This window comes from Balaenoptera physalus, assembly GCF_965194825.1.
Source record: "Balaenoptera physalus genome assembly, chromosome: 12".
NCBI lineage: Eukaryota > Metazoa > Chordata > Mammalia > Artiodactyla > Balaenopteridae > Balaenoptera > Balaenoptera physalus.
The window spans coordinates 59,158,105-59,184,731 of record NC_138897.1 but is presented as its reverse complement, the minus strand read 5'-3'; the positions used below and the strand labels follow the sequence as shown (position 1 = coordinate 59,184,731).

The 26,627-nt window shown below is 42.0% G+C and overlaps 1 protein-coding gene and 1 long non-coding RNA gene across 7 annotated transcripts in view; one reads left to right on the top strand and one right to left on the bottom strand.

Moving 5' to 3' along the window:
* Window positions 1–26,627, top strand: part of COLEC12 (collectin subfamily member 12) — a 198,169-nt gene that overhangs the window by 133,624 nt on the left and 37,918 nt on the right. For both annotated transcript variants that reach the window (XM_082418683.1, XM_082418684.1), the window contains 3 exons: window positions 14,946–15,068; window positions 24,705–24,803; window positions 25,548–26,594. In XM_082418683.1, coding sequence (XP_082274809.1) covers window positions 14,946–15,068; window positions 24,705–24,803; window positions 25,548–26,594 — 1,269 coding nt within the window. The remainder of the gene's footprint in view (window positions 1–14,945; window positions 15,069–24,704; window positions 24,804–25,547; window positions 26,595–26,627) is intronic.
* The window catches only part of LOC309640258, an 83,895-nt gene continuing 72,342 nt past the window's right edge, over window positions 15,075–26,627 (bottom strand). For 4 of the 5 annotated variants that reach the window (XR_014252128.1, XR_014252129.1, XR_014252130.1 and 1 more), the window contains one exon: window positions 15,075–15,242. This is a non-coding gene — a long non-coding RNA (uncharacterized lncRNA). The other variant, XR_014252132.1, reaches the window with a different exon arrangement.

Below are 26,627 nucleotides of genomic sequence, written 5' to 3'. Positions count from 1 at the left end.
TTCCACTGATCTATATTTCTGTTTTTGTGGCAGTACCATACTGTCTTGATTACTGTAGGTTTGTAGTATAGTCTGAAGTCTGGGAACCAGATTCCTCCAGCTCCGTTTTTCTTTCTCAAGATTGCTTTGGCTATTCGGGGTCTTCTGTGTTTCCATACACATTGTGAAATTGTTTGTTCTAGTTCTGTGAAAAATGCCGGTGTAGTTTGATAGGTATTGCACTGAATCTGTAGATTGCTTTGGGTAGTATAGTCATTTTCACAATGTTGATTCTTCCAATCCAAGAACATGGTATATCTCTCCATCTGTTTGTATCATCTTTAATTTCTTTCATCAGTGTCTTATAGTTTTCTGGGTACAGGTCTTTTGTCTCCTTAGGTACGTTTATTCCTAGGTATTTTATTCTTTTTGTTGCAGTGGTAAATGGGAGTGTTTCCATATTTTCTCTTTCAGATTTTTCATCATTAGTGTACAGGAATGCAACAGATTTCTGTGCATTAATTTTCTATCCTGCTACTTTACCAAATTCATTGATTAGCTCTGGTAGTTTTCTGGTAGCATCTTTAGGATTCTCTATGTATAATATCATGTCATCTGCAAACAGTGACAGTTTTACTTCTTCTTTTCTGATTTGGATTCCTTTTATTTCTTTTTCTTCTCTGATTGCTGTGGCTAAGACTTCCAAAACTATGTTGAATAATAATGGTGAAAGTGGGCAACCTTGTCATGTTCCTGATCTTAGAGGAAATAGTTTCAGTTTTTCACCATTGAGAACGATGTTGGCTGTGGGTTTGTCGTATATGGCCTTTATTATGTTGAGGTAAGTTCCCTTTGTGCCTACTTTCTGGAGGGTTTTTATCATAAATGGGTGTTGAATTTTGTCAAAAGCTTTTTCTGCATCTATTGAGATAATCATATGGTTTTTCTCCTTCTATTTGTTAATATGGTTTATTACATTGATTGATTTGAGTATATTGAAGAATCCTTGCATTCCTGGGGTAAACCCTACTTGATCATGGTGTATGATCCTTTTAATGTGCTGTTGGATTCTGTTTGCTAGTATTTTGTTGAGGATTTTTGCATCAGTGTTCGTCAGTGATATTGGCCTTTGGTCTGTAGCTTATTTTGTGACATCTTTATCTGGTTTTGGTATCAGGGTGATAGTCACCTGGTAGAAGGAGTTTGGGAGTGTTCCTTCCTCTGCTATATTTTAGAAGAGTTTGAGAAGGATAGGTGTTAGCTCTTCTCTAAATGTTTGATAGAATTCGCCTGTGAAGCCATCTGGTCCTGGGCTTTGTTTGTTGGAAGATTTTTAATCACAGTTTGAATTTCAGTGCTTGTGATTGGTCTGTTTATATTTTCTATTTCTTCCTGGTTCTGTCTCAGAAGGTTGTGCTTTTCTAAGAATTTGTCCATTTCTTCCAGGTTGCCCATTTTATTGGCATATAGTTGCTTGTAGTAATCTCTCATGATCCCTTGTATTTCTGCAGTGTCAGTTGTTACTACTCCTTTTTCATTTCTAATTCTATTGATTTGAGTTTTCTCCCTTTTTTTCTTGATGAGTCTGGCTAATGGTTTATCAATTTTTTTTATCTTCTCAAAGAACCAGATTTTAGTTTTATTGATCTTTGCTATCATTTCCTTCATTTCTTTTTCATTTATTTCTGATTTGATCTTTCTGATTTCTTTCCTTCTGCTAACTTTGGAGTTTTCTTGTGCTTCTTTCTCTAATTGCTTCAGGTGTAAGGTTAGGTTGTTTATTTGAGATGTTTCTTGTTTCTTGAGGTAGGATTGTATTGCTATAAACTTCCCTCTTAGAACTGCTTTTGCTGCATCCCATAGGTTTTGGGTCATCGTGTTTTCATTGTCATTTGTTTCCAGGTATTTTTTGATTTCCTCTTTGATTTCTTCAGTGATCTCTTGGTTATTTACTAGTGTATTGTTTAGCCTCCATGTGTTTGTATTTTTTACAGATTTTTTTCCTGTAATTGATATCTAGTCTCACAGCGTTGTGGTTGGGAAAGATACTTGATACGATTTAAATTTTCTTAAATTTACCAAGGCTTGATTTGTGACCTAAGATATGATCTATCCTGGAGAATGTTCCATGAGGACTTGAGAAGAAAATGTATTCTGTTGTTTTTGGATGGAGTGTCCTATAAATATCAATTAAGTCCATCTTGTTTAATGTATCATTTAAAGCTTGTGTTTCCTTAATTATTTTCATTTTGGATGATCTGTCCATTGGTGAAAGTGGGGTGTTAAAGTTCCCTACTATTATTGTGTTACTATCGATTTCCCCTTTTATGGTTGTTAGCATTTCCCTTATGTATTGATGTGCTCCCATGTTGGGTGCATAAATATTTACAATTGTTATATCTTCTTCTTGGATTGATCCCTTGATCATTCTGTAGTGTCCTTCTTTGTCTCTTGTAATAGTCTTTATTTTAAAGTCTGTTTTGTCTGATATGAGAATTGCTACTCCAGCTTTCTTTTTATTTCCATTTGCATGGTATATCTTTTTCCATCCCCTCACTTTCAGTCTGTGTGTGTCTCTAGGTCTGAAGTGGGTCTCTTGTAGATAGCATATTTATGGGTCCTGTTTTTGTATCCATTCAGCCAGTCTATGTCTTTTGGTTGGAGCATTTAATCCATTTGCATTTAAGGTAGTTATTGATATGTATGTTCCTATTACCATTTTCTTAATTGTTTTGGGTTTGTTATTGTAAGTCTTTTCCTCTTCCTGTGTTTCCTGCCTAGAGAAGTTCTTTAGCATTTGCTGTAGAGCAGGTTTGGTGGTGCTGAATTCTCTTAGCTTTTGCTTGTCTGTAAAGGTTTTAATTTCTCCATCAAATCTGAATGAGATCCTTGCTGGATAGAGTAATCTTGGTTGTAGGTTTTTCCCTTTCATCACATTAAATATGTCCTGCCACTCCCTTCTGGTTTGCAAAGTTTCTGCTGAAAGATCAGCTGTTAACCTTATGGGGATTCCCTTATATGTTAATTGTTGCTTTTCCCTTGCTGCTTTTAATATTTTTTCTTTGTATTTAATTTTTGATAGTTTAATATGTGTCTTGGCATGTTTCTCCTTGGATTTATCCTGTATGGGACTCTCTGTTCTTCCTGGACTTGACTCTTTCCTTACCCATATTAGGGAAGCTTTCAACTGTAATCTGTTCAAATATTTTCTCAGTCCCTTTCTTTTTCTCTTCCTCTTCTGGGACCCCTATAATTCAAATGTTGGTGCATTTAATGTTGTCCCAAAGGTCTCTGAGATTGTCCTCAGTTCTTGTCATTCTTTTTTCTTTATTTTCCTCTTGGTAGTTATTTCCACTATTTTATCTTCCAGGTCACTTATCCATTCTTCTGCCTCAGTTATTCTGCTATTGATCCCTTCTAGAGAATTTTTATTTTCATTTATTGTGTTGTTCATCATTGTTTGTTTGCTCTTTAATTCTTCTAGGTCCTTGTTAAACGTTTCTTGTATTTTCTCTATTTCCAAGATTTTGGATCATCTTTACTATCATTACTCTGAATTCTTTTTCAAGTAGACTGCCTATTTCCCCTTCATTTGTTTGGTCTGGTGGGTTTTTACGTGCTCCTTCATCTGCTGTGTATTTCTCTGTCTTCTCATTTTGCTTAACTTACTGTGTTTGGGGTCTCCATTTTGCAGGCTGCAGGTTCGTAGTTCCCATTGTTTTTGGTGTCTGCTCCCAGTGGCTAAGGTTGGTTCAGTGAGTTGTGTAGGCTTCCTGGTGGAGGGGACTGGTGCCTGTGTTCTGGTGGATGAGGCTGGATCTTGTCTTTCTGGTGGGCAGGGCCACGTCCTGTGGTGTGTTTTGGTGTGTCTGTGAACTTATTGTGATTTTAGGCAGCCTCTCTGCTAACAGGTGGGTTTGTGTTCCTGTCTTGCTAGTTGTTTGGCATAGGATGTCCAGCACTGTAGCTTGCTGGTCATTGAGTGGAGCTGGGTCTTAGCGTTGAGATGGAGATCTCTGTGCGAGCTTTCGCCATTTGATATTACATGTAGCCGGGAGGTCTCTGGTGGTCCAGTGTCGTTAACTTAGCTCTCCCACCTCAGAGGCTCAGGCCTGACACCTGGCCAGAGCACCAAGACCCTGTCAGCCACACAGGTCAGAAGAAAAGGGAGAAAAAAAAGAATGAAAGAAATAAAAATAAAGTTATTAAAATAGAAAAAAATTATTAAAAATAGAAAAAAGAGTGAAAGAAAGACAAGAGCAAGCAAACCAAAAAACAAATCCATCAATGATAACAAGTGCTAAAAACTATACTAAAAAAAAAAGACATTCAGAACCCTAGGACAAATGACAAAAGCAAAGCTATACAGACAAAATCACACAAAGAAGCATACACATACACACTCACAAAAAGAGAAAAAGGGAAAAAAAATTTATATATATAAAAATAATTTTTAAAGGAAGAGAGCAACCCAATCAACAAACAAATCTACCAATGATAATAAGCTCTAAATACTAAACTAAGATAAACATAAAACCAGAAACAAATTAGATGCAGAAAGCAAACCCCAAGTATATACTTGCTCCCAAAGTCCACTGCCTCAATTTTGGGATGATTCATTGTCTCTTCAGGTATTCCACAGATACAGGTACATCAAATTGATTGTGGAGATTTAATCCGCTGCTCCTGAAGCTGCTGGGAGAAATTTCCCTTTCTCTTCTTTGTTCACACAGCTCCCAGGGTTCAGCTTTGCATTTGGCCCCGCCTCTGCATGTAGGTCGCCTGAGAGCATCTGTTCTTCCCTCAGACAGGACGGGGTTAAAGGAGCAGCTAATTAGGGGGTTCTGGCTCACTCAGGCTGGGGGGAGGGAGGGGTACGGAATGTGGGGCGAGCCTGCGGCGGCAGAAGCCAGCATGACGTTGCAACAGCCTGAGGCACACCGTGTGTTCTCCCACGGAAGTTGTCCCTGGATCACGGGACCCTGGCAGTGGTGGGCTGCACAGGCTCCTGGGAGGGGAGGTGTGGATAGTGACCTGTGCTTGCACACAGGCTTCTTGGTGGCTGCAGCAGCAGCCTTAGCGTCTCATGCCCGTCTCTGGGGTCCGCACTGATAGCCGCGGCTTGTGCCCATCTCTGGAGCTCATTTAGGCGGTGTTCTGAATCCCCTCTCTTCGCACACCCCGATACAATGGTCTCTTGCCTCTTCAGCAGCTCCAGACTTTTTCCCGGACTCCCTCCCGGCTAGCTGTGGTGCACTAGCCCCCTTCAGGCTGTGTTCACGCAGCCAACCCCAGTCCTCTCCCTGGGATCTGACTTCCGAAGCCCGAGCCTCAGCTCCCAGACCCCGCCCACCCCGGCGGGTGAGCAGACAAGCCTCTCGGGCTGGTGAATGCTGTTTGGCAGCGATCCTCTGTGCGGGAATCTCTCCGCTTTGCCCTCTGCACCCCTATTGCTGCGCTCTCCTCCGTGGCTCTGAGGCTTCCTCCCCGCCCACCCCCCATCCCCACCAGTGAAGGGGCTTCCTAGTGTGTGGAAACCTTTCCTCCTTCACAGCTCCCTCCCAGAGGTGCAGGTCCCGTCCCTATTCTTTTATCCCTGTTTTTTCTTTTTTCTTTTGCCCTACCCAGGTACGTGGGGAGTTTCTTGCCTTTTGGGAGGTCTGAGGTCTTCTGCCAGCGTTCAGTAGGTGTTCTGTAGGAGTTGTTCCACATGTAGATGTAGTTTTGATGTATTTGTGGGGAGGAAGGTGATCTCCACGTCTTACTCCTCCGCCATCTTGAAGCTGCTCTCCTACTTTACTTTTAATTATAATTGCATGCCTTCTGACTTGTCGGTGTAGTGATTTTCCACTTATATTTTTCAGTTTCATTCCTTTGACCTCTACAGCCAGGGCTGTCTGCTCCATGAAAAATTTCTTCCTCTTTCTGTCCTTTGTCCAGTTTTAATAACAAGTGTGAATACCAAGCTGGTGAACAGATGCTCTTCACTGAATCCGGGGGCCACACCCCCTTCATCACTGGTCCCATGGTCTGTAAAATAGAGCCTTCTCATTTTCCTCATTATTTTTACCAGCTTTTTCCCCCCTCATCTGGGTCATTTCAAGTCGACTGACTTCTCATCAAGGTTCAGAACGGAGGCTACCGTCACCACAGAATAGTTAATTACTTTAAAGTGCCGACAGGAAAATCTGTCGCCTTGTCTGGCTCACTTTTCCCTTAATTTAAGTGTCCTCAACTATCGTCTTCACTTGAAGAAAGTAAAAAACACATATTCATACAGGACTGAGGAGTGTCTGTCAGGCTGATTGATATTTTCACTTACATTGAGGTCCTTTTTTTTTTTTTTCATCAAAACACTCGTTTTTTGGTTTAAAAAAAGTCAAGTAGATATGTGAGAGATAGTGGGTTTTTTTTTTTTTTTTCCGCCAGCACCTGCTCCAAAGCATAATTTCCACATGCCCCAACACTGCCTCAGTAATCAACAACAAATACGCTATCATTAACTGAGACTTGCCCGCTCAGTTCAGCTGCCCTAAAATGACACTTTTTAAAGCAAGCACCTCAAGGCAAATGTTGGACTGTGGGTTTGCTTTCTCACCTCTGCCCTGTCAGATTTAGTTCTGTGAGAGCTGTAGCCCTGCGGCTGGGAAGGGTCTCTGGGAACAGCTTGCATTTCTTTGGTTAGTAAATCCCACCGCATACCCCTTCCCCAGTGGTGAAAAGGAAATGCTTCCTTTCTAGCCATGGGTTCATGAGTGTTTGGTTGGAAGGTGTCCTGTATGTCTGCGTTTTGACTGTCAGGCCCTGAGCTGAATGCCTCTCTCAGGACGTCACACCCTGGCCTGCAGGACACTGAGCTCAGCGTGTCACCCCTCACCGAGGAGGCTGGACACAGAGTGGAAGAGAAGGTTGTGAAATCCTCACACCTGGTGCTGCTGCCAGTTTGTTTGACTAGGATTGGCTGAGGGGGTGCCAGAGCCCGTCTGCCCGTGGCGGGCTCTACACTCCAGGTCCATATTCGTGAATCTGCAGGGCGTACAGGGTATGAGAGGGGTCTGGTTTGTTCAGAGAAATGCAAAAGCAGCACAGCAGAACAATTGCATTCCCATACCATGGTCATAGCCAGGGAGATGGCATTTAAATTACTTGAAAACCGTACAAATGAGCCTAATAGATTTATGCAATGTGAACCGCAGAGGAGCCGAAGGGGTCCAGGCCCAGCTGGGCTCGGGGCAAGGCTTATTAGAAGAGGGTTCATCCAGGAGGAAATTTGTGAGGAAATTAAACGGCTTCTAATAGAAGTCGTTTGGTAGAGAGAAGAGTGCTGCAGGGAGAAGGGGGGCGAATCTCAAGATGTAGAGAGGAGACAGGCAGACGCTGAGGCCGCGCCATGAGGTCCCCGCCCAGCACCCCAAGCTCCTTCAAGCTTTGGCCCCGATGTTACTCCCTGAAGCCTTCTCTGACCACCTGCTTACACTGCCATCCACCTCCTCTCCCACGTGCCCTTTGTCCAGTCCTTGCTTTATTTTTCTCCATAGCCGTTAGCACCTTCCAACATACTAAAATATCCTCCCACCGGAGTGTACATTCCATAAGGACAGAGATTGTTGTCTGTTTTGTTCACTGTTCTACTCAGCGCCTGGTACAGACTAGGTGCTCCATCCTTGTTTCTTGAATAAATGGGATGTAGCGAGAAAGAAGTATGGTGGGCTGTGTTTTGGGGTCTAAAGAACTTTGGCAGAGAATCTGGAGACCTGAGTCCTCAAGCCCGGGACAGCCTGGAGGGCAGAGAAGTTCATTGGACTGCAGTTTCCTCACTGGTAAGATGGATACTGGCTGAGGTGACCGCTGAAGTCCTCAGGCTGTGAGGTTCCGAGGACCTGGGTGGTCAGAGGATGCTAGGTGGTGAGCTTCTTGGTATCTACTTTGAGCCACCTGGAGCTGTTACTGTGGCAGTGGATTTCTGAACCATGGGGTCAAGCTGGCATTTGTAAAAAGAATTGTTTTTTTCCAAAGTACTCCAGGCAGGTTTTTTTTGGGGGGGGTTGGGGGCTGCGTTGGGTCTTCATTGCTGCGCGCGGGCTTTCTCTAGTTGCAGCGAGCAGGGGCTACTCTTCGTTGAAGTGCGTGGGTTTCTCATTGCGGTGGCTTCTCTTGTTGCAGAGCACGGGTTCCAGGCATGCAGACTTCAGTAGCTGTAGCACGCGGGCTCAGTAGTTGTGGCTTTCGGGCTCTAGAGTGCAGGCTCAGTAGTTGTGGTGCATGGGCTTAGTTGCTCCGCGGCATGTGGGATCTTTCCTGGACCAGGGATCAAACCCGTGTCCCCTGCATTGGCAGGTGGATTCTTAACCACTGTGCCACCAGTGAAGTCCCCAGACAGGTTTTTTTAAAAAGGGGGTTAAGAGGCTACATAAATTTTTATTACCACTCAATAAATCCTTCTTTCACCTCCTTCCTTTCCACTAACTTTTCTCTCCCAACTCCTGCAGGCTTGAACCACCAGCAATTATTTGGGTCCATAGATGAGTGCACCATTGACTTTTGAGGCTCCTATTTCAGTGAACTAGAACTTCAGAAGAAAACTCAGTAGGGGCAACCAACTTGTTTTGGTTTCAAGCTCAAAGCCCTTACATGTCTCATAGTTTGCCTTGAAATTATCAAGCTACCTTCTCTTCCCAGGTCACCCCATTCCAGAAATTTCACCACCATTGGGGGATGATTCCCCTGAGGGGCTAACAGACCTTACCAGCCAAACCTCCAAGCCAGTCGTGACGTCTCACAGAGATAATGAGGATTTATTTAGGGTGGAATTAACTTGCTGCTCAAGTATGTCACCACAGAATAGGAAGAGAAATTACAGCCTGTAGAAACCTCAGGCCTGTAATAGTTAACTTCCTGGAGACTAAATTTTCCTGCTTATTTCTGAGAAAGGCATATCTGTCAACATTTGAAAGGACGTTTCTGCATTCCTGTATTTTGACAGAACACTTCTAAAGTCTAACCTGTCCACCTTCTACAGTTTATCTCATTAGGCATTCTTCTCCTTGCTTTGTTTTGCTTTCCACCTCTGAAGGTCAGCAAGCTTAGGGAAGCAACGTGTGATCATCTGGGTTCAGCTCCCAGCTCAGCCACTCACTAGCTTGGGTGCTCAACCTCTCTGACCCCCACTTTCCTAAAAATCTATAAAATCAGGGTCAGAAGTCCTACTTGGCAGGGTTATTAAAGGGACTGAAAGTAGCTGGGCAGGGGGACGTGGTACACATCAAGTACTCAAGACTGGCCGCCATCCTTACCAATTCCTCTTTGAGTTTGCAGCAATAGCAAACTCTCATCCACTAAACAAATATCTGGTGGCTTTCCTCCAAATACCTGTGCAGTCTAAGTGTCCAGCTCAATTATATGACAGACTCTTGATGGTCCAAGCTGGAGCCAAATTTTCATGTGTCCTTTTAATTAAAAGATTCAACGCCTAATCACAGAAGGACATTGTTTGGTGGTGCCGATAATGAAGTTAGTCAGGGCTGCTGAAGTGTATCATTAGGATGGTTGACAGTTCACTCTGTGCCCATGGAATAAAATGAATAGGAAGAGAGCCAGGAGGAAGGGGCCAGCCAGGAGGGACATATGTAAGAGATGTGATGGATGAACTCCCCCTGGACCTAGGATTCCACTCCTCAGAACTGAAGGCATTTGTGTACAGTTCATATAATAAAGGATTTCCTATTATAAAAACCACAAAGAGAAAGTAATTGCGTTCTTTTGAGACACTGTACATTCTGGCAGATGTTATATTTTCTGAGTGGCATCATTATCTGGCTTTTGCCTCTACAATTCTTTTATAGCAGGCAGGGTATACATTATAAATTTTAAACAAATAATAAATATTTTTTTTACATTGAAACCAAACCAGAACTGGCTGCCTCTTTTAATATATACATGAAAAATTTTTAACGAAAGAAACTATACCTTTGGTAAATGTGCAGAATATTAATATAAGCTCAGGATGAATGCTGAAGAGTTCAAATTCATAAAACTCTGTTCTAAATCATTTTTCTGGTTTGAATATATCTTTCTGAATATAGCGATGCTGTGAGGCTTCATTTATTTTGCACAGAAAGTGATTTTATTTTTAATTCTTGTCCTCATTCTGTTACCATGATTCTCTACATTATTTAAGAAACTTGGCATAAAAAGTTGTCCACGGCTGGGATTTGTATTTGGGGAACTAAATACTCATTAATACTTTTTAAAAAATACTAAATAAATCCATATCCCATCATTTAGTAAATAGCCTTTATAATAAGGAAAAACTAATTATTCGTGGGATAAAGTGTTTTATGTATTTAGCTTCTGTTCTAGTGATGTTGCACAACATCCAAATAACTAACTAGGATGTTAACTCTTACTGTTTTGTTGCTTTTGAGGGCATTTTAATGATAGGAATGTATTTGAATCATCAGTTTTACCGTTAGGCCCAAATCATTCTCATGGGCTTATGGGAATATATGCCACCAGGCAGTAGATTAATAACTGTAAAAAAACCACATGAAAAGGTCACTGCAAAACTCAGATCAAAACCTGTGGTTTTCTGGATTTTGCAGGCTACCAGCTTTTTGAAGCTTCTCTAAGGTAACATGATCTTTATGGCAACACCACTGAGCTCTGGACATTTATGATAATTAAGACAGCCCGGAAGTGCCGTGCACTCGCCCACAGCGCCGGCCTTCACTTAAGGAGGAAGGGCGCTGATCAGCACGCAGCCATGTTAACAGAGAGCCCTCTTTTGGTGATGGTAGAAAAATATGATAGTGAAGGAGACTCTTTTGTTTTCCAAAATGATTGGCAAAACAGACTGTACTGGGGCCAGGACCACAGAACTTGGGAGGGCTCTTTATGGAGAACCACAGCAGAAAGGAATTCTCTTTGCTGGTGAATTTTTCTGGCCTTCTGCACTGTCATTCCTGCAGTGTTTCACTTATTCTCTCCAACCAGCTCACCATACCCTGATCGGCGGCCGCACTGACCCCCATCTTCTTACTTAAAACGTGTTATTGGAAGCAGGGCAACACAGGGAACTTTGAGTTTGCACACTGGGGCTGGGATCAAATTGTCAGCCTATTCTGAACTTCGTAGAATACTCAAGGAGTTAACCAGAGTGATTCTGGCTTCCTTTGGCCTCCCCAATGTTTTTTGTATAATGAAGACTTGGACACTGGAAAATGCATTCAGAACACAAGCCAAGCCTTGAGTTCAGTGGGGATAGAGCAGGAGGGGTAACCCATGGGAGGGCATGGGTCCTGCAGGCACGTTCTGCCTGTGGCCTGCTGAATTGTGGATGTGCTGTTTGGGCCAGGTTTTGTGATAAGCTGGCTCTCTCGGTGGTGAGGGGCGAACTGCTTCACTTCCTGACCTAGAATCTCTTATCTGCAGCCTTGCAGATCCATTCCCTGCCCTTCCTACCGGCCCCTCGCAATGGGAACAGAGTCCCCCGTCTCTGGAAAGTAATGCTAAGAAAACAAACACTACAAAGGCTGGTAACAGGGGGATGTCTCTCTTGAATGTTTTTTGTGACCATCTAGGTTCAAGGAGGAGGGGGTCCCCCAGCTACGTGAGCCAGCAGGGTCTCTTTGTAGTAGGCATCCGTATGTTTGGCCAGATGTCCTCCCAGTGGAGGGCAGAGAGGGAAAGATAAAACAGAATTCTTATGAAAAATAAGTCTTGGGAGGGAGAAAAAACAAGACAGAGAAATTGTGTCAAGTAGGACGGGAGACCAGGCGGTGCCATCTGATGTTGATTAAATGCTGATAGAGTCAGCAACGAGAAATGTGTGTCACTATGAAGTGACCCTTGTTCTTCAGCATGTGAAGCAGTGACAACTGTCTGGGAGCAGATCTGCATGAAGACCACGTGCACAAGATATCCAGTGGCAAACACAGCACCAGCACGCATGGTGAGAAGGGGAGGAAAGGACCCCTGCCCTGGACATCAGGGCACGTTCCTTCTGATTCTGCTTTACCTTGCCGGCCTCACTCTCCACATCAGTAACACAATGATGCTTGACCGGATGACCTCTAAGCAATGCTCTAGCCCCAAATTCTGTTATCTATCATCATCTGCCCTCTGACCAAATCTTCTGAGGCTCTTCTAATGGAATGAAAGAAATAGCCCTGGAGAGGCATAAAGAGTTCACCCACCACAGTCCTAAAATCCAAAAGGAATGAAACCCTCCATCAACCATAAAAGTGTCATCCAATCTTTCTACAGCATCCCTGGGTCTGTCCTCCTTCTGTGTTTTACAGTTGCCACCAAAGCAAGTTAATTGTTTTCTGAACATGAGATGTGGCATATCTCTGGGTCTACCTGTGCTTCCCCCACTCCCAATTCCAAAAATATGCTCACTCTAACTGGGTATAAGGGGTCTTTGTTTCATTTTAAACTGCCAGATTATAGAGAGCTTACGAGCAGGGGTGTGTGTGTGTGTGTGTGTGTGTGTGTGTGTGTGTGTGTGTGTTCACCCTTTAGTTAAGGGTGAACGATTGAAAGTTTTCTTTGTTTTTGTTTTTTTCTTTTTGGCATCATCATGAGGTCAGCAGTATTTTGTTACAGGGTGAGGCTGGATTCCAGTGGGAATGGAAGAAGAATCTTCCACTAAGATCAGAAGATCTCACACTAGGATGGTGGCAGTGGAAATGGATAGGAAAGCTTGACCAGAGAGGCACCATGGCGTAGGGGAGAGGTCATGGCGTTTGGAGTCAGACAGGCCCAGGTTCGAATCCTGGCTATGATGTCTATGGGATGTCATTTCAGCTCTCACTACCATGCCATCTTGAAGGGTTATTATATGAATTAAAGGTGATGTACAGTACCTATATTAGAGTCTGGCACAGTGTAGGCAGTAAGCGAACATCAATAAACTGTGGATGAGATGATCATGACAAAAATATCCGCAGGAAGATTAGCGGGGTCTGATGACTGATTGAGTTAGAGAATAAGTATAAGAGAAGACTTCAAGGTGTCTGAGTTTGACCACCTGGGGGATTGGGATGGTAGGAGTATTTAGATTGGATGGAAATAAAAAAGTGGTGAAAGCTGGAGATCTGGTTTGGTAGGGCTAGTACCAAGGTCAGTTTTGGACACGAGAGATGGCACTGAAACATCCAGGTGGCAATGGAAGGAGGAGGATGGAAAGGAAAAGGAGTCAAAGAAATTAGAAAACTGCGATGCTGAGAAGCTGATTAACTCTGGGTCTGTTTGATCAATAAGTCTGACTTTACAGCTTTACCTTCAAGGAATTGGCTCACCAAGGTTGATCCAGCATGACCATCTTCTAAAACAAACCATAGCTCCTCAAAATGTGTTCCTCCAACGAAGCATCTCCTGGACCTTGTTAGAAATACAGAATTTTAGCTCCTGCTTCAGACCTGCTGAATCAGAATCTGCATTTCAACAGTGTGATTTGTAAGCACTTGACGGTTTGAGAAGCACTGTTCTAAAGCATGGCGGCCAGACCAGCAGCATTGCAGCCCCTGGGAACTTGTTAGAAATCCAGATTCTCAGGCGCCTTCTCAGACTTCCTGAATTAGAAAGGCTGTGTTTCAACAAGCCTTTCGAGTGAATCCAGTGCACCGCAGAGTTTGAGAATCATTGCTCTAAGTCATGGAACAGACAGATTGAGCCCCCTCCCCTTGGGTGTATAGCCCAGAACACTGGAGGGATTGGTTAAACCCTGAAACTTAATTTGAGTCATTGTTCTATGCTGCTTCTCTCATCATTTTGCATTAAACACAGCTGAAGAACTCTTTTCACCAAAGAAGGGCACAATGCGTAAAATTACAAACCAAAGGAGAGAAACTTCAGCTGTGGCTTAATCTTCACAATTTGCCCATCAAAAGTTATTGAGCACAATCATAGAAGATCAGTCCTTTATGTGCTGTTGCTCCTGGGAGACGCTATTAGTAAGACACACATAGGGAAAGGAAGACTCTCGTGATACTCCTTACAATGTGATTTTCACATTAAAATGTCAAGAGTCTTTGTCTTCTGTGTTTCTCATCAGTCCGATGGCAAGTTCCCTTTTTTATGGGTTAGTTTCTGGAGTCACTTGCAGAAGTGTTGGTGGTTTACCACTTAGACTAGAATGTTTTTCAAAAAGTTCAGCTGTGAGCACTAAAAATTTACCTCCTCGCATCAAAAATGTCTGGTTTTTCTGGTTGTTCCCTAGTTGATATTTAAATCACTGTGATAACTTAAATAAGGGTCAGTGTCTGTTTTCTGTACATATGTAGTGTACAGAGATGGTTATATATGGAGCATTTTAATCATAAAATTACCTATATTTTCTGCTATAGGTTATAGTACAGTATAGCCAGTGGCATGCTGGTAAAGCAATTGAGGGTGTGGGAGGGCATCATTTGTAGTGTTTGCCAATTTCCATGGTGTAAATACTCCCTGCAGGGTTGATTTCAAGCTGCCAACCGTTTAACAACCAGTTCCCAAAATTCCTACAAATTTGACAATTGACTCTTGCAAGCCAGTAGGAACTAGCTCGAGCACACCACTGAAACAAACATCAAGGGACAAGTCACAATTTTGTTGTTGTTGTTGTTGGTTGTGTCTGAATTACTGTAGGTCCAATAATGGCTGACACAAGTAGATTTGGGTGTTTTAAATCTCTTGTCATGTAGAGATCTTTATTGAAATTATAATTATCATAATGGAATGTGATCTTGAAACTGTTCTATGAGACAAAGTTCTCTATTTTCAAGTCATTAAATACGTTTATAATAATGGCGAGATTTAAAGTGGTTGTGTTGCTCAAGTATGTTTAATTTTAAAATACCACTCATCCTATAGTAGGGCATATGTAAAAACTATATTCTTAGTTACAGTATTTGAACCAAAATGCAAAAAGATACTTTTGAAATGTTTTTTTGGTTACTATTATTAAGATTTGACTTTTCTTACAGGTATTCAGGAAGGAACACAATGTACCAAATGTAAAAATAACTGGGCACTGAAGTTTTCTATCATATTATTATACATTTTGTGTGCCTTGTTAACAATCACAGTAGCCATTTTGGGATACAAAGGTAAGTACTCTTTCCTTTTTCCTTCCAAATAGCAAGTTTTCTTTCATTAATTTAAGCCTGAAAAAACAAGTACATTTGCAAGTGTGAAGTATTTCATTAATATAACTCTTGCCAACAAAACTTAAACATCTTAAGCTCCATCTCTGTGTCTTGAGCTTCTTGTAGCTGTGGGATCTGAAAGGAGAGAAGTAGCAATTCCTTTTGAGTCATTTCAACCATAATCATGGTCCTCTATGAGTTATAAAATTTTTTCCTCTTTGTTGCTTTTTCCTACTTATTTCCAAATACTCCCTCTTCCTCTATTTTTTTTCATCTTATCTCTAAGAGGCCCCACGAAAACCCTGGAGTCAGCACACGGGAAAACTGTATTGACAGAGGATAAGAATTCCAAGAGATACAATTTACTTCACCTAGGGACTGGCCAATTAATTCCCTTTTGTTTCTCTTCAGCACATTTACTGTGGTCACTGTTTATATACCCCCACAAAAATACCACCCTGTAGAAATTAAACACAGAGGTGGCACCACCACCTCAACTGTACTTTATGGCACATCAGGCATTCTTTCAACATGTCTGGTTTAAGGTCAGTGGAGGATTTTTGCCTGAATCCTCCAGATCTGCAAAGTGGGTTGGTTCCCCCCACCCCCTGTTCCAGACACCGCAGGTAGAAGGCGCCCTGATTCAGAATCACAAGCTACGTAAACCCTTTTATAGAAAACAGCCATGGGGGACTTCCCTAGTGGTGCAGCAGTTAAGAATCCGCCTGCCAATGCAGGGGACACAGGTTTGAGACCTGGTCCAGGTCCGGGAAGATCCCACATGCCGTGGAGCAACTAAGCCCGTGCGCCACAACTACTGAGCCTGTGCTCTAGAGCCTGTGAGAAGCCTGTGAGAAGCCTGTGCACCGCAAGCTCTCTGCAACTAGAGAAAACCCGCGTGCAGCAACGAGGACCCAACACAGCCCTAAATAAATAAATTTATTTATCTATTTAAAAAAAGAAAAGAAAACAGCCATGGAAGCCTCACAGAGACATGGGAGATAGATGTGATGTCTGGTTTCAGCAAGAGGCAGACATGGGGTCTGTTGATCTTCGCTCTGCCTTCCCTCAGCACTGACAGATTAACAGTGGAGAATTCCCACATGTTCCCTTCTCTGTTCCCTGCCCCATAGATTTGACCTGGGGACAGAAGGATGCAAAGTGAATTCCCTCCAGCTTGTAACTCCTCCCACTGCTCTCCCAGTGTTTAGCAGTTTCCTGAGAAAACAATGTACTGGAATAAGAATGGGCTTTGGAGCCAGACGGTCCCGGTCCAGTTCTTGAGTCCACCATTTGTAATGCAATTGTGAATGTTTATTAAGTGCTCGCTGGTGTGCCAGGCATCACGCTAAATCCTCTGCATGGCTGTGTAACCTGGGTATGAAGCATAACCCCTTAGTGTTTCTGATTTCTTATCTGTAAAATGGCAATAATGATGCCACTCTTCAAGGTGATTGCAATGAGCAAAGATGATGTAACTGAGCCACCTGTCCTAAGGTTGGTCCCAGTAGCGAGTGGCTGAATCTCTCTGTTCCTTGCTTCTTCATAACTGCATTTTTACAGCCCTAGCTATGAGAATGGCAAAACATGTTAAAAATACTCAGTATAGTCAAGGCTTGTTAAGTCCACTTTTAAGGCTATTTCCATGGAAAATTGTATGCATCCTGTAGTGGGCTGACTGATGAACTTGGGCAATGGAAGTTTGGGAAATTACCAGGTCATTTTATCCATTTGCGATGAGTTAATCTAACCTAGGATTAACAGAGCAAGAGTTAAGAAAGGCTATTAAATCATGGCGGGGCTGGACAGAGGAGGCGGGGGAGGAAACCTAGTGGGGAAAAGGAAGGTGTTTTATGTCCCAGGTAATTCAGCCTGGTTGTCTTCCTTTACTGGGTTATTTAGGTCATTACTCACTTCACAACTTTTCCTAGTGAACTCAGATAAAGGAGATGCTTGAAATCAAACAGTCATTTAATAGGTATCTTTAGGGCTCAGCACTGTGTGATATGAAAGTAAACAGAGATGAGAAAGGTTTGAAGAAATACCTCTGTATGGTATTTTGTCATTTTTACCTCTGCAAAAAAATAAGGTCTAGGATCTTTATGCCTTAAGAATTATACAGAAAGATACAAAATAGGGGGCTTTGTTTGTTTATTTTTAAAGTACAGATATTTCCTCCATTTTTATGACAGTGGAAAGCCCTTCTCAGCTCTGGCATATTTGTGTGGGCTGGTCCATTCACCTGGAACACCTTTTCCCTGTTCTCCACCTTTCTCTTTATGACTTTCTCTTCCTTCTTTCCCTTCATGTCTCCCTCAGACACATGTCCTGCAAGAAGCCCCTGAAAGCTGAGTTGGGTGCCCTCCTGCTGGTCCCCATGGCATCCTTTTTTACTCTTAGCCCCTGTCACACTATATCATTATGGCCAGTGGGTCTGTCTCACCACCCAAACTGTAAGCTCCACGAAGACAAGAGACTATCTTTTATTTATCATATCTCCCACTAGCACCTGACTCATAGTACATAATAGTTACCCAATAAAGTTTACTGAATGAATTAATGAGAAGATGGATGGATGGATGGATGGTTGAATTGTAGATTAGGGCTGACTTCTATAAAGGCAGTCAATCAATGCCCAGGGACCTCTAAGCCAACTGCTGAGACTCAAGGCCCTACCTAGAAGCTTAAAATCCTGAAGATCACTTGGCCTGCTCTGGGGTGTATCTCGCCAGGATGAAGGGCGAAGAGATTGAGGGAGCGAGACAAGTTGGAGGCCCCTCTTTCCCTCTTTCAGGGTCCCCATCCCTCAGGCTTCTACTGACAAAAATAAGGTAACACAACATTCAATTTTTGTCTTTAAACACAGCCTTAATGTGCTAAAATGCTGATATTTGCCAGATGTGTTTTCCCTTTACTTGAACAGTGATTCCTCTTTCTTGCTGATAAGATTCTGGTGACCCAACATGGTAAGAGGCAGAAAGATAAGTTCTTCCTTCACACATCTCCCTTTGAAGTCTGGAGAAACTCGCTCCACTTTAAAAAAAAAAAAAAAAGGGAAGAAAGAAACAAAAAAGAATATTCAGTGAAAAAAGATCTTTCTCTGGAGGAGAAGTTGGAAGGAAGTAAAATAGAAACTCCTTTATTAATCAGAGTTTGCAAAGGCAATTCCATGGTGTTTTCCTCAAAACTGTTCTTTACTTCTCCTTTTATGTCACTTATGCAGCTACAAGTTAGGATGTAACTTAAGTTCCTTCCAGAGAATTTGCTGAACAAGTCAGAGGATTGCTGAGTCACCCAGACAGGTCAGTACACTTGTGACAATGAGGCATGTCAGCCACTTTACAGAAAGCATATTCTCAGACAGTTACAGCTTGGTGCACCCTCTGTCCTGGACTCTTTATCATCGGTCAGTGAAGCTTCCATGACAGAGGCCACCTCCTAAATTCAGTGGGTCATTCTTCCTCCAGAACATTCCCTGAACAGGAAAATCCTAGTCTGTGGTCCTGCCCAGCAGGCATCCACCTTAAGGTAATTAGGATAAAGATGAAAGACAGACATCTGAATCTTTTTCAGTAAGAACCTCCTCTGATGCAACATTCCTAGTCATAAATGTCTGCCTTGCTGTTCAGCTCTGCCAAGGTAGCAGTTACAGCTGGATAGGTAGGCTTTCAGATGTGCATCAGATCACACTGTGTAGCTGTTGTCAGAATCCAGGATAACACCCTATAACCAGATCTTCTGTATTTTTGTAATGAAATATGAAATAGTGTTCAAGGTAGAAATGTCTTTATTACAGCACGAAGGAGCGTAACTGGTATTACTGGGAAGTCCCAGGTACCAGTAGGGGGCGTGTTTCTCCCTCAGGACCACAGTCAGGCTGGTACAGACCCTCGTGAGCACCAGGCAGGAGCTCTGTGCTCTGCTCCTGTTCCCCGTCCCCAAGGCCTGGGCCATGAGCTAAGTCCCTTGGATCCTCCATGTCCAGCTCTGGGCCACAAACCTGGCAGAGACTTGGTAAATATCTGAGGATGATGAGTGTAAAGGGAAGATAAAGAAGACACAGTCCTTCCCCTGAAGGGACTTTTCTTGGAAGAAACCATATTTAGGAAAAAGAAATACTGGATGAAGGGCAATGTGGAATTATAGAGCAAGCATGGATTTTAGAGTTAGATCTCCTGGCCTGGTATCCCATTTAGTCACTTACAAGCTGTGTGAGGGACTTCCCTGGTGGTCCAGTGTTTAAGACCCCGCACTTACACTGCACGGGGCGTGGGTTCGATCCCTGGTCAGGGAACTAAGATCCTGCATGCCGTGTGGCCAAAAAAATAATAAAAATTTTAAAATTAAAAAAGTAAAGTGCAGATTTTTACCCCCCAAAAAATTAAAAAAAATAAGCTGTGTGACTCTGGACAAGTTACTGAACATCTCTGAGCCTCAATTTTTTTCATCTGTAAAATAGCGGTCATAAGGATTAACTGCAGTGATGATGCAGTGCACCTTACAAAGAGTAGGCAATCCATAGAGGCTGTTTTTATTGCCATTCAGATAAAGGGTCCATTGGTGTGGAATCAGATCATCAGGCAAGGCTTAGCACGACGGGCTGGTGAGATTTGGAGTAGACCTTAAAGGACGGGTGGAATCCAGACGGGGGAGAAGGAGGTTAGTGGCCCAGGCCAAGGAATGATACCAACATGCTTTTATAGAAAAGGTATTATTGTCAGATGATCCTAGAGAATTGAGTTTTGGGTACTTAAAGAAGGGCAACACTTCAGATATGACACCTAAAGCAACAATATTTTGAAGAAAAAAATCTGTCAAGAAACACTTTCCAATAAAGGGGATCCTGTGAAAAAACAGACTGCTCGTGACCCTTCTGTGTTTCATGTTTGTTTTCCTCATATGAGAACAATCTACAAACTGAGGTCTCCCTCCAAAGATGGGGAATTTCCAGGGTCAGAGAGGATGGTCTGCCACTATTTTCCTGACAGAATTTGTGCTAATGAGTTAAGAGTAAAAAACAGCGAAAATGCTGTGTGCTATTACAGCAAGTGTTACCTCTGGACCTCCATCAGTCTAGTATTTTAAAGCAGTTAGCAAGCTGCCAGTTTTGCACCCCTCAAGTTTGCAGCTTTATACCCAGATCCTGTGTTTTTAAACACAGACACACAGGCACTGGTGCATGTAACCGGTTCATAATCCTTGTGGGCGGGGCAGAGAGTTCCCTAGCACCAAAGAGAAACCCAACAGGTTTTTGGGTTTTTTTAATGAATGTATTTATTCCTTTTACTCTATACAAACCTGAATTATCTGTCTACGACAGTTCTGTGTTTTTAAAAAGTAAATTGGAAGAAAAATTAGAGAGGGTAGAAAATGACTGCCTGTCAGCATATTCAGAGGTTTCTTTGGCTTCCAGGAAAAAAGGTCAGGACTTAAGATCCTGTATGTGGTTTGAGGACAGACTGAGGAATGTGTTTTGATTTGAGGATCAAAACTGAACCTAAACTTGTAAACATTCGTATTTTATTTTTTTTAAAGGGTAGCTTTGCTAAAATGCAGATGAAACATTTTGTTCTTCCCATTTTCCAGGGATTTAGGAATGTGCATGCCTATCAGACAACCCTCAGATTATTATAACTATACCTCTGTGTTTATATAGTCATCTTAAAAAAAAACGATAATTATTCAACTAAATGCCATACTCACTGCCAGTGCCGAGGCCTCCCTGCATTGGTTGGTTTATACGTTTGTTTGCATAACCTCTAGCTCAGTCGATTTTTTCCACGATTTTTTCCACAGGCCTCGGCAGCCAGCAGGCAGATTCTCATTTATTTTAAAAAACGGTGTAATGAATAAGTATGTGATGAATACCTACTATGCGCCACACACTAAGCTAAGAGCTGGAGATAAAACCAACACAAATTTTCCTGCCCTAAGGGGTCTTAGAGTAGAGAAACCATGACAACACAGTGACGAGAGTCCTATAATTGGGAGAGAGACCCCTGCAACATAAACTTCAGCAAAGATTTCCCACAGGACGTGACCAGCTGAGTCTTGAAGAGCAAGGAGGGCTTAGCTTGGGGAAGAGGCCAGGGAAGAACATTCTAGGTGGGGAGAAGCATGCGTGGAAAGGCTTGGGGGAGAAAGAGCGTTTGGTGCAAAGCACACATTTCATTATGACCACACTATAGAAGCTTGAGGAAGAGCACGACGAGCTTCTCTAGGGAAGGTGCTGGGAGCCGCGGAGCCTGGTTCACTTTAGGTCACGCATACGCGTGGGAACATACTTCTGCTTCCTGATGGGAGCCTGGAGAATCTTCTCATGCAGTCCCACGTGGGTGGAACGCTTGCTGAATAAAATAGACTGGGTCCATTGGCTGATAAGTAATATATAAAGCATATTCATGCTTTAAAAATTAGTCATTATTTTTTAAAAAGCTATCGATACCAAGAGGGACGGTCAGACTTGATCCCAAGCTGCTAAAGGTTGGATCTCATAGGAGTTACTTCTGGAGGGATATACTCTTATTTGACATTTATTTTTTATTTTTATTTTTTCACTTAGTACACTTTATTTTTTTCTATCTTTATTTTTTTATTGAAGTATAGTTGATTTTCAGGTGTATAACATAGTGACTCAATTTTTTTATAAGTTATACTCCTTTTAAAGTTATTACAAAATAATGGCTGTATTTCCCTGTGCTGTACAATATATCCTTGTTACTTATTTACTTTATACATAGTTTGTATCTCTTAATCCCTATCTTGCCCCTCTCCCCTCCCTTCTCCCCACTGGTAAACATTAGTTCTCTATACCTGTGAGTCTGTTTCTGTTTTGTTATATATATATTCGTTTGTTTTATTTTTTTAGAGTCCACATATAGGTGATATCATACAGTATTTGTCTTTCTCTGTCTAACTTATTTCACTAAACACAGTACCCCCCAGGTCCCTCCATGTTGTTGCAAACAGCAGAATTTCATTCTTTTTTTATGGATGAGTCATATTCCATTGTATGTATATATATATATACATACCACACCTTCTTTGGCCATTCTTTTGTTGATGGTCACTTAGGTTGATTCCATATCTTGGCTATTGTAAAATAATGCTGTTGTGAACATTGGGATGCATGTATCTTTTTGAATTAGTGTTTTCATTTTCTTCATATATATACCCAGCAGTGGAATCGCTGGACACATGGTAGTTCTGTTTTTAGTTTTTTGAGGAACCTCCTTACTGTTTTTCATAGTGGTTGCACCAATTTGCACTTTCACCAAGAGTGTAGTAGGGTTCCCTTTTCTCCACATCCTTGCCAACAGTTGTTATTTGTAGACTTTGAGGATAGCCATTCTGACAGGTGTAAGGGGATATCTCATTGTGGTTTTGATTTGCATTTCTCTGATGACTAACAGTGTTGAGCATTTTTTTCACATACCTGTTGGCCATCTGCATATCTTCTTTGGAAAAACATCTGTTCAGATCTTCTGCCTGTTTTATTTTGTTTGTTTGTTTGGTTGGATTTGTTTTTGGTGGGGGGGGGCGGAAATCTCCTGGAAGATGAGTTACAGTGACATGGCTTGAGTTGTAAGGAGCAAGAGACAGTTGTTGAAATGCGTCCATTACAGATGAATAGGGAAACACTGAAGTCTCAAGAAATGTTGCATTGAAAGGATGAGAAGAAAAAGATGCTGAAATCAGAGAGAAGGTACACCATGTCTTGAAATTCTGTGGTTTATAGCTTCAAAGATAGAAAAGTAGAGTAAAATTGGGTGATGCTGATTTCAAAAGGAGGAAAGGGTTAAAAGATATTTCAAAGATAAGGATCAAGATGTGCCAGAGGTAAACAATTATGTCAATACCTACAGTCCCCACTAGGGAGGACCTCCAGGGAAGTGGTGTTATTGGGAAGGAATCAGGTTTTCATTTATATGAAGAGGTACAATATTAGAGAAGGTAGAAGATGAAAGAGATTATGACATAGGATGGATCACTGTTAGGGAGAGTAAGAGTTTTCTTCTTTATAGACTAGAGCTTAGTGACCTGGATATTTTTATTCCAATAATACAAAAGATGAAGGCTGGTATAAAGAGAAGGAAATAGATGAAAGTGAGTCTGACACTGCAACTTTGGAATTCAGGGAAGCATCGAGGATGCCATAAATCAATTTAAAAAAGATATATATATGTGTATGTGTATACATATATGTTACATATTCATTCTCTATTTTAAATTACAATAAAGTATAATTCAGTAAGTTTGCTGTTTGTGTAATAAATCTGCCCATTTTTTTTTTTTTAAATTTATTTATTTATTTAGTTTTGGCTGAGTTGGGTCTTCGTTTCTGTGCGAGGGCTTTCTCTAGTTGCGGCAAGCGGGGGCCACTCTTCATCGCGGTGCACGGGCCTCTCACTGTCGCGGCCTCTCTCTCGTTGCGGAGCACAGGCTCCAGATGCGCAGGCTCAGTAGTTGTGGCTCACGGGCCCAGTTGCTCCGCGGCATGTGGGATCCTCCCAGACCAGGGCTCGAACCCGTGTCCCCTGCATTGGCAGGCAGATTCTCAACCACTGCGCCACCAGGGAAGCCCCCTAAATCTGCCCATTTTTTAATTGGCATGTTTGTTTTATTGATATTGAGTTGCATGAGCTGTTTATATATTTTGGATATTAACCCCTATGGGTCATATCATTTGCAAATATTTTCTCTCATTCAGTATGTTGTCTTTTCATTTTGTCACTGGTTTCCTTTGCTGTGCTAAAGCTTTTAAGTTTAATTAGGTCCCATTTGTTTATTTTTGCTGTTGTTTCTTTTGCCTTAGGAGACAATCCCCAGACATTTTAGAATGGTAAACTTAAATTCATAACCATGGAGAATTACTGCCTTCTGAGAATGAATAACGACAGTGGCTTTAATTTAACACTGTATCACTAACTTTCCCTATCATGTACAATCAGGAAAATGCTGGGAAAAATGTCTTCTTAGTAAATTATTATTTGGAAACCCACTTAGGCATCTTCTTGGGAACTGATAAAGATTCACTTGTCACTACGGAGAAGCAGATTTTCAAGCCTCAGTGATGAACTCATGACAGAGAGTAGCAAACACCCTTGACTTTGCATCCCTTTTACAACGACTTTATGTATAGACTTGAGCTAGATGTTCTTTGCCATGGAATCTCCTTCCATATAATCGAGTTACACCTACCAAGAATGGTAGGGAGTCTGATGAGTGACAAAATTTTGTGTTATGCCTCCACCTATGGAAGTTAATATAAAAAATAACACAGATTGAGGATTTCTATAATACAAAAAATATTTAATGAGTTCCATACAATTTCTGAAATCTCCAAGCCAATACAGAATCCCGAGAATAGCTTTTAAGAACATACAGTTCTCAACCAAGTAAACTACCACCTGGGTTTGCGACAAGTACGTTACTTATTTTTCTAAAAGAATGGCTTTTTCCCTATATTTGATTTCTTTTATACTCTTTTTCTTTCACTCTGTTTCCTTTATTCTGTAATGAAATGCTCTCTTGTTGAAACTGAAAGATAAAATATGGGCAGGTGTGTGTATTAATCCATTGATTTCCAAATCTTAGTTGTAGAGAAAATGGACAGTGTTACAGGTGGCATGGAGACATCTCGCCAAACCTATGATGACAAGCTCACAGCAGTGGAAAGCGACCTGAAAAAATTAGGTAATCTGCAATGAGAGTGAACCATTAAGTTGAATCCCCTAACTCAACCCTATGTAAATGACCACAGCTTTTTAGAATGACATGGCTCTAAACTCACATTCACCCAGAAAGACTTTAAACTTTCATGTTGTGTGTTGAATCTTTCCTCACGATTTAATTCAAAGACTTTAAAATTTTAAAGTTAAGGACCAATTTTGGAGTTGAATTCCGCTCCCCAGAAAACACTATTATGTGCCACATAAAACCTGAAGACCAATCCTGATCAAAAAGAACCACAAATACCCTTTATTAAAAGCTCTTTTATGAAATACTCAGTAAATTCCTATTCAAAATATTTTAAACTTCATTAAAAAATTGTAGAAATTAATTTAAAAAAATAAAAGATCCCAGCCTATTCTTATCCTGTGATTTTCTTCAATTTTTTAAAAAGGAATTTTGGTGAATTAAACAGAAGGTTATTGCCTTCTTGACGTCCTTCCCAGTGCTCTAGAATCAGGCAAATTCCCCCTCCTTTGAGATCAGTGTTCACCCAAGTTAGTCTGTCCTAGTACTCAGTAGCCTTTCCAATTTCTGAGGACCCAGTTTTAACAGAGATATGGATTTTACTACTGCAGTGCAGTCTGCATATCCCACAAGTTTTATGTATGAAATAGAGCACATCCCAGTTAGGTCTCTGGGATCTGTGACCTCACCTGAACACTTCTCCATCCCACCAATCTGAGTAACACACGTGTCTTATTCCAGGGGACCAAACTGGGAAGAAAGCTCTCAGCACCAACTCAGAACTCTCCACCTTCAGGTCAGACATTCTGGATCTTCGTCAGCAACTTCGTGAGATTACAGAAAAGACTAGCAAGAACAAAGATACGCTGGAGAAGTTACAGGTGAGCGGGGATGTGCTGGTGGACCAGCAGAGTCAACTGAAAGAGACTTTGGAGAATAACTCCTTCCTGATCACCACTGTAAACAAAACCCTCCAGGCATATAATGGCTATGTCACAAATCTGCAGCAAGACACGAGTGTGCTGCAGGGCAACCTGCAGAGCCAGATGTATTCTCATAACGTGGTCATCATGAACCTCAACAACCTGAACCTGACCCAGGTGCAGCAAAGGAACCTCATCACAAATCTGCAGCGCTCTTTGGATGACACAAGCCAGGCAATCCAGCGAATCAAGAATGACTTTCAAAACCTGCAGCAGGTTTTCTTTCAAGCCAAGAAGGACACAGATTGGCTGAAGGAGAAAGTGCAGAGCTTGCAGACGCTGGCTGCCAATAACTCTGCCTTGGCCAAAGCCAACAATGACACCCTGGAGGACATGAACAGCCAGCTCAGCTCCTTTGCAGGGCAGATGGACAACATCACTACAGCCTCCCAAGCCAATGAGCAGAACCTGAAAGATCTGCAGGATGTACACAGGGATGCGGAGAACAGAACGGCTGTCAAGTTCAGCCAGCTGGAGGAGCGCTTCCAGCTCTTTGAGACCGACATTGTGAACATCATTAGCAACATTAGCTACACGGCCCACTACCTACGGACACTGACCAGCAACCTGAATGAAGTCAGGACCACGTGCACGGATACGCTGACCAAACACACGGATGATCTGACCTCCTTGAATAACACACTGGCCAACATCCGTTTGGATTCTGTTTCTCTCAAGATGCAACAAGATTTGATGAGGTCAAGGTTGGACACTGAAGTGGCCAACTTATCAGTGATTATGGAAGAAATGAAGCTGGTGGACTCCAAGCATGGTCAGCTCATCAAGAATTTTACAATACTACAAGGTAAGCGAAAATTCTGAATTTGTGTTTGTATTA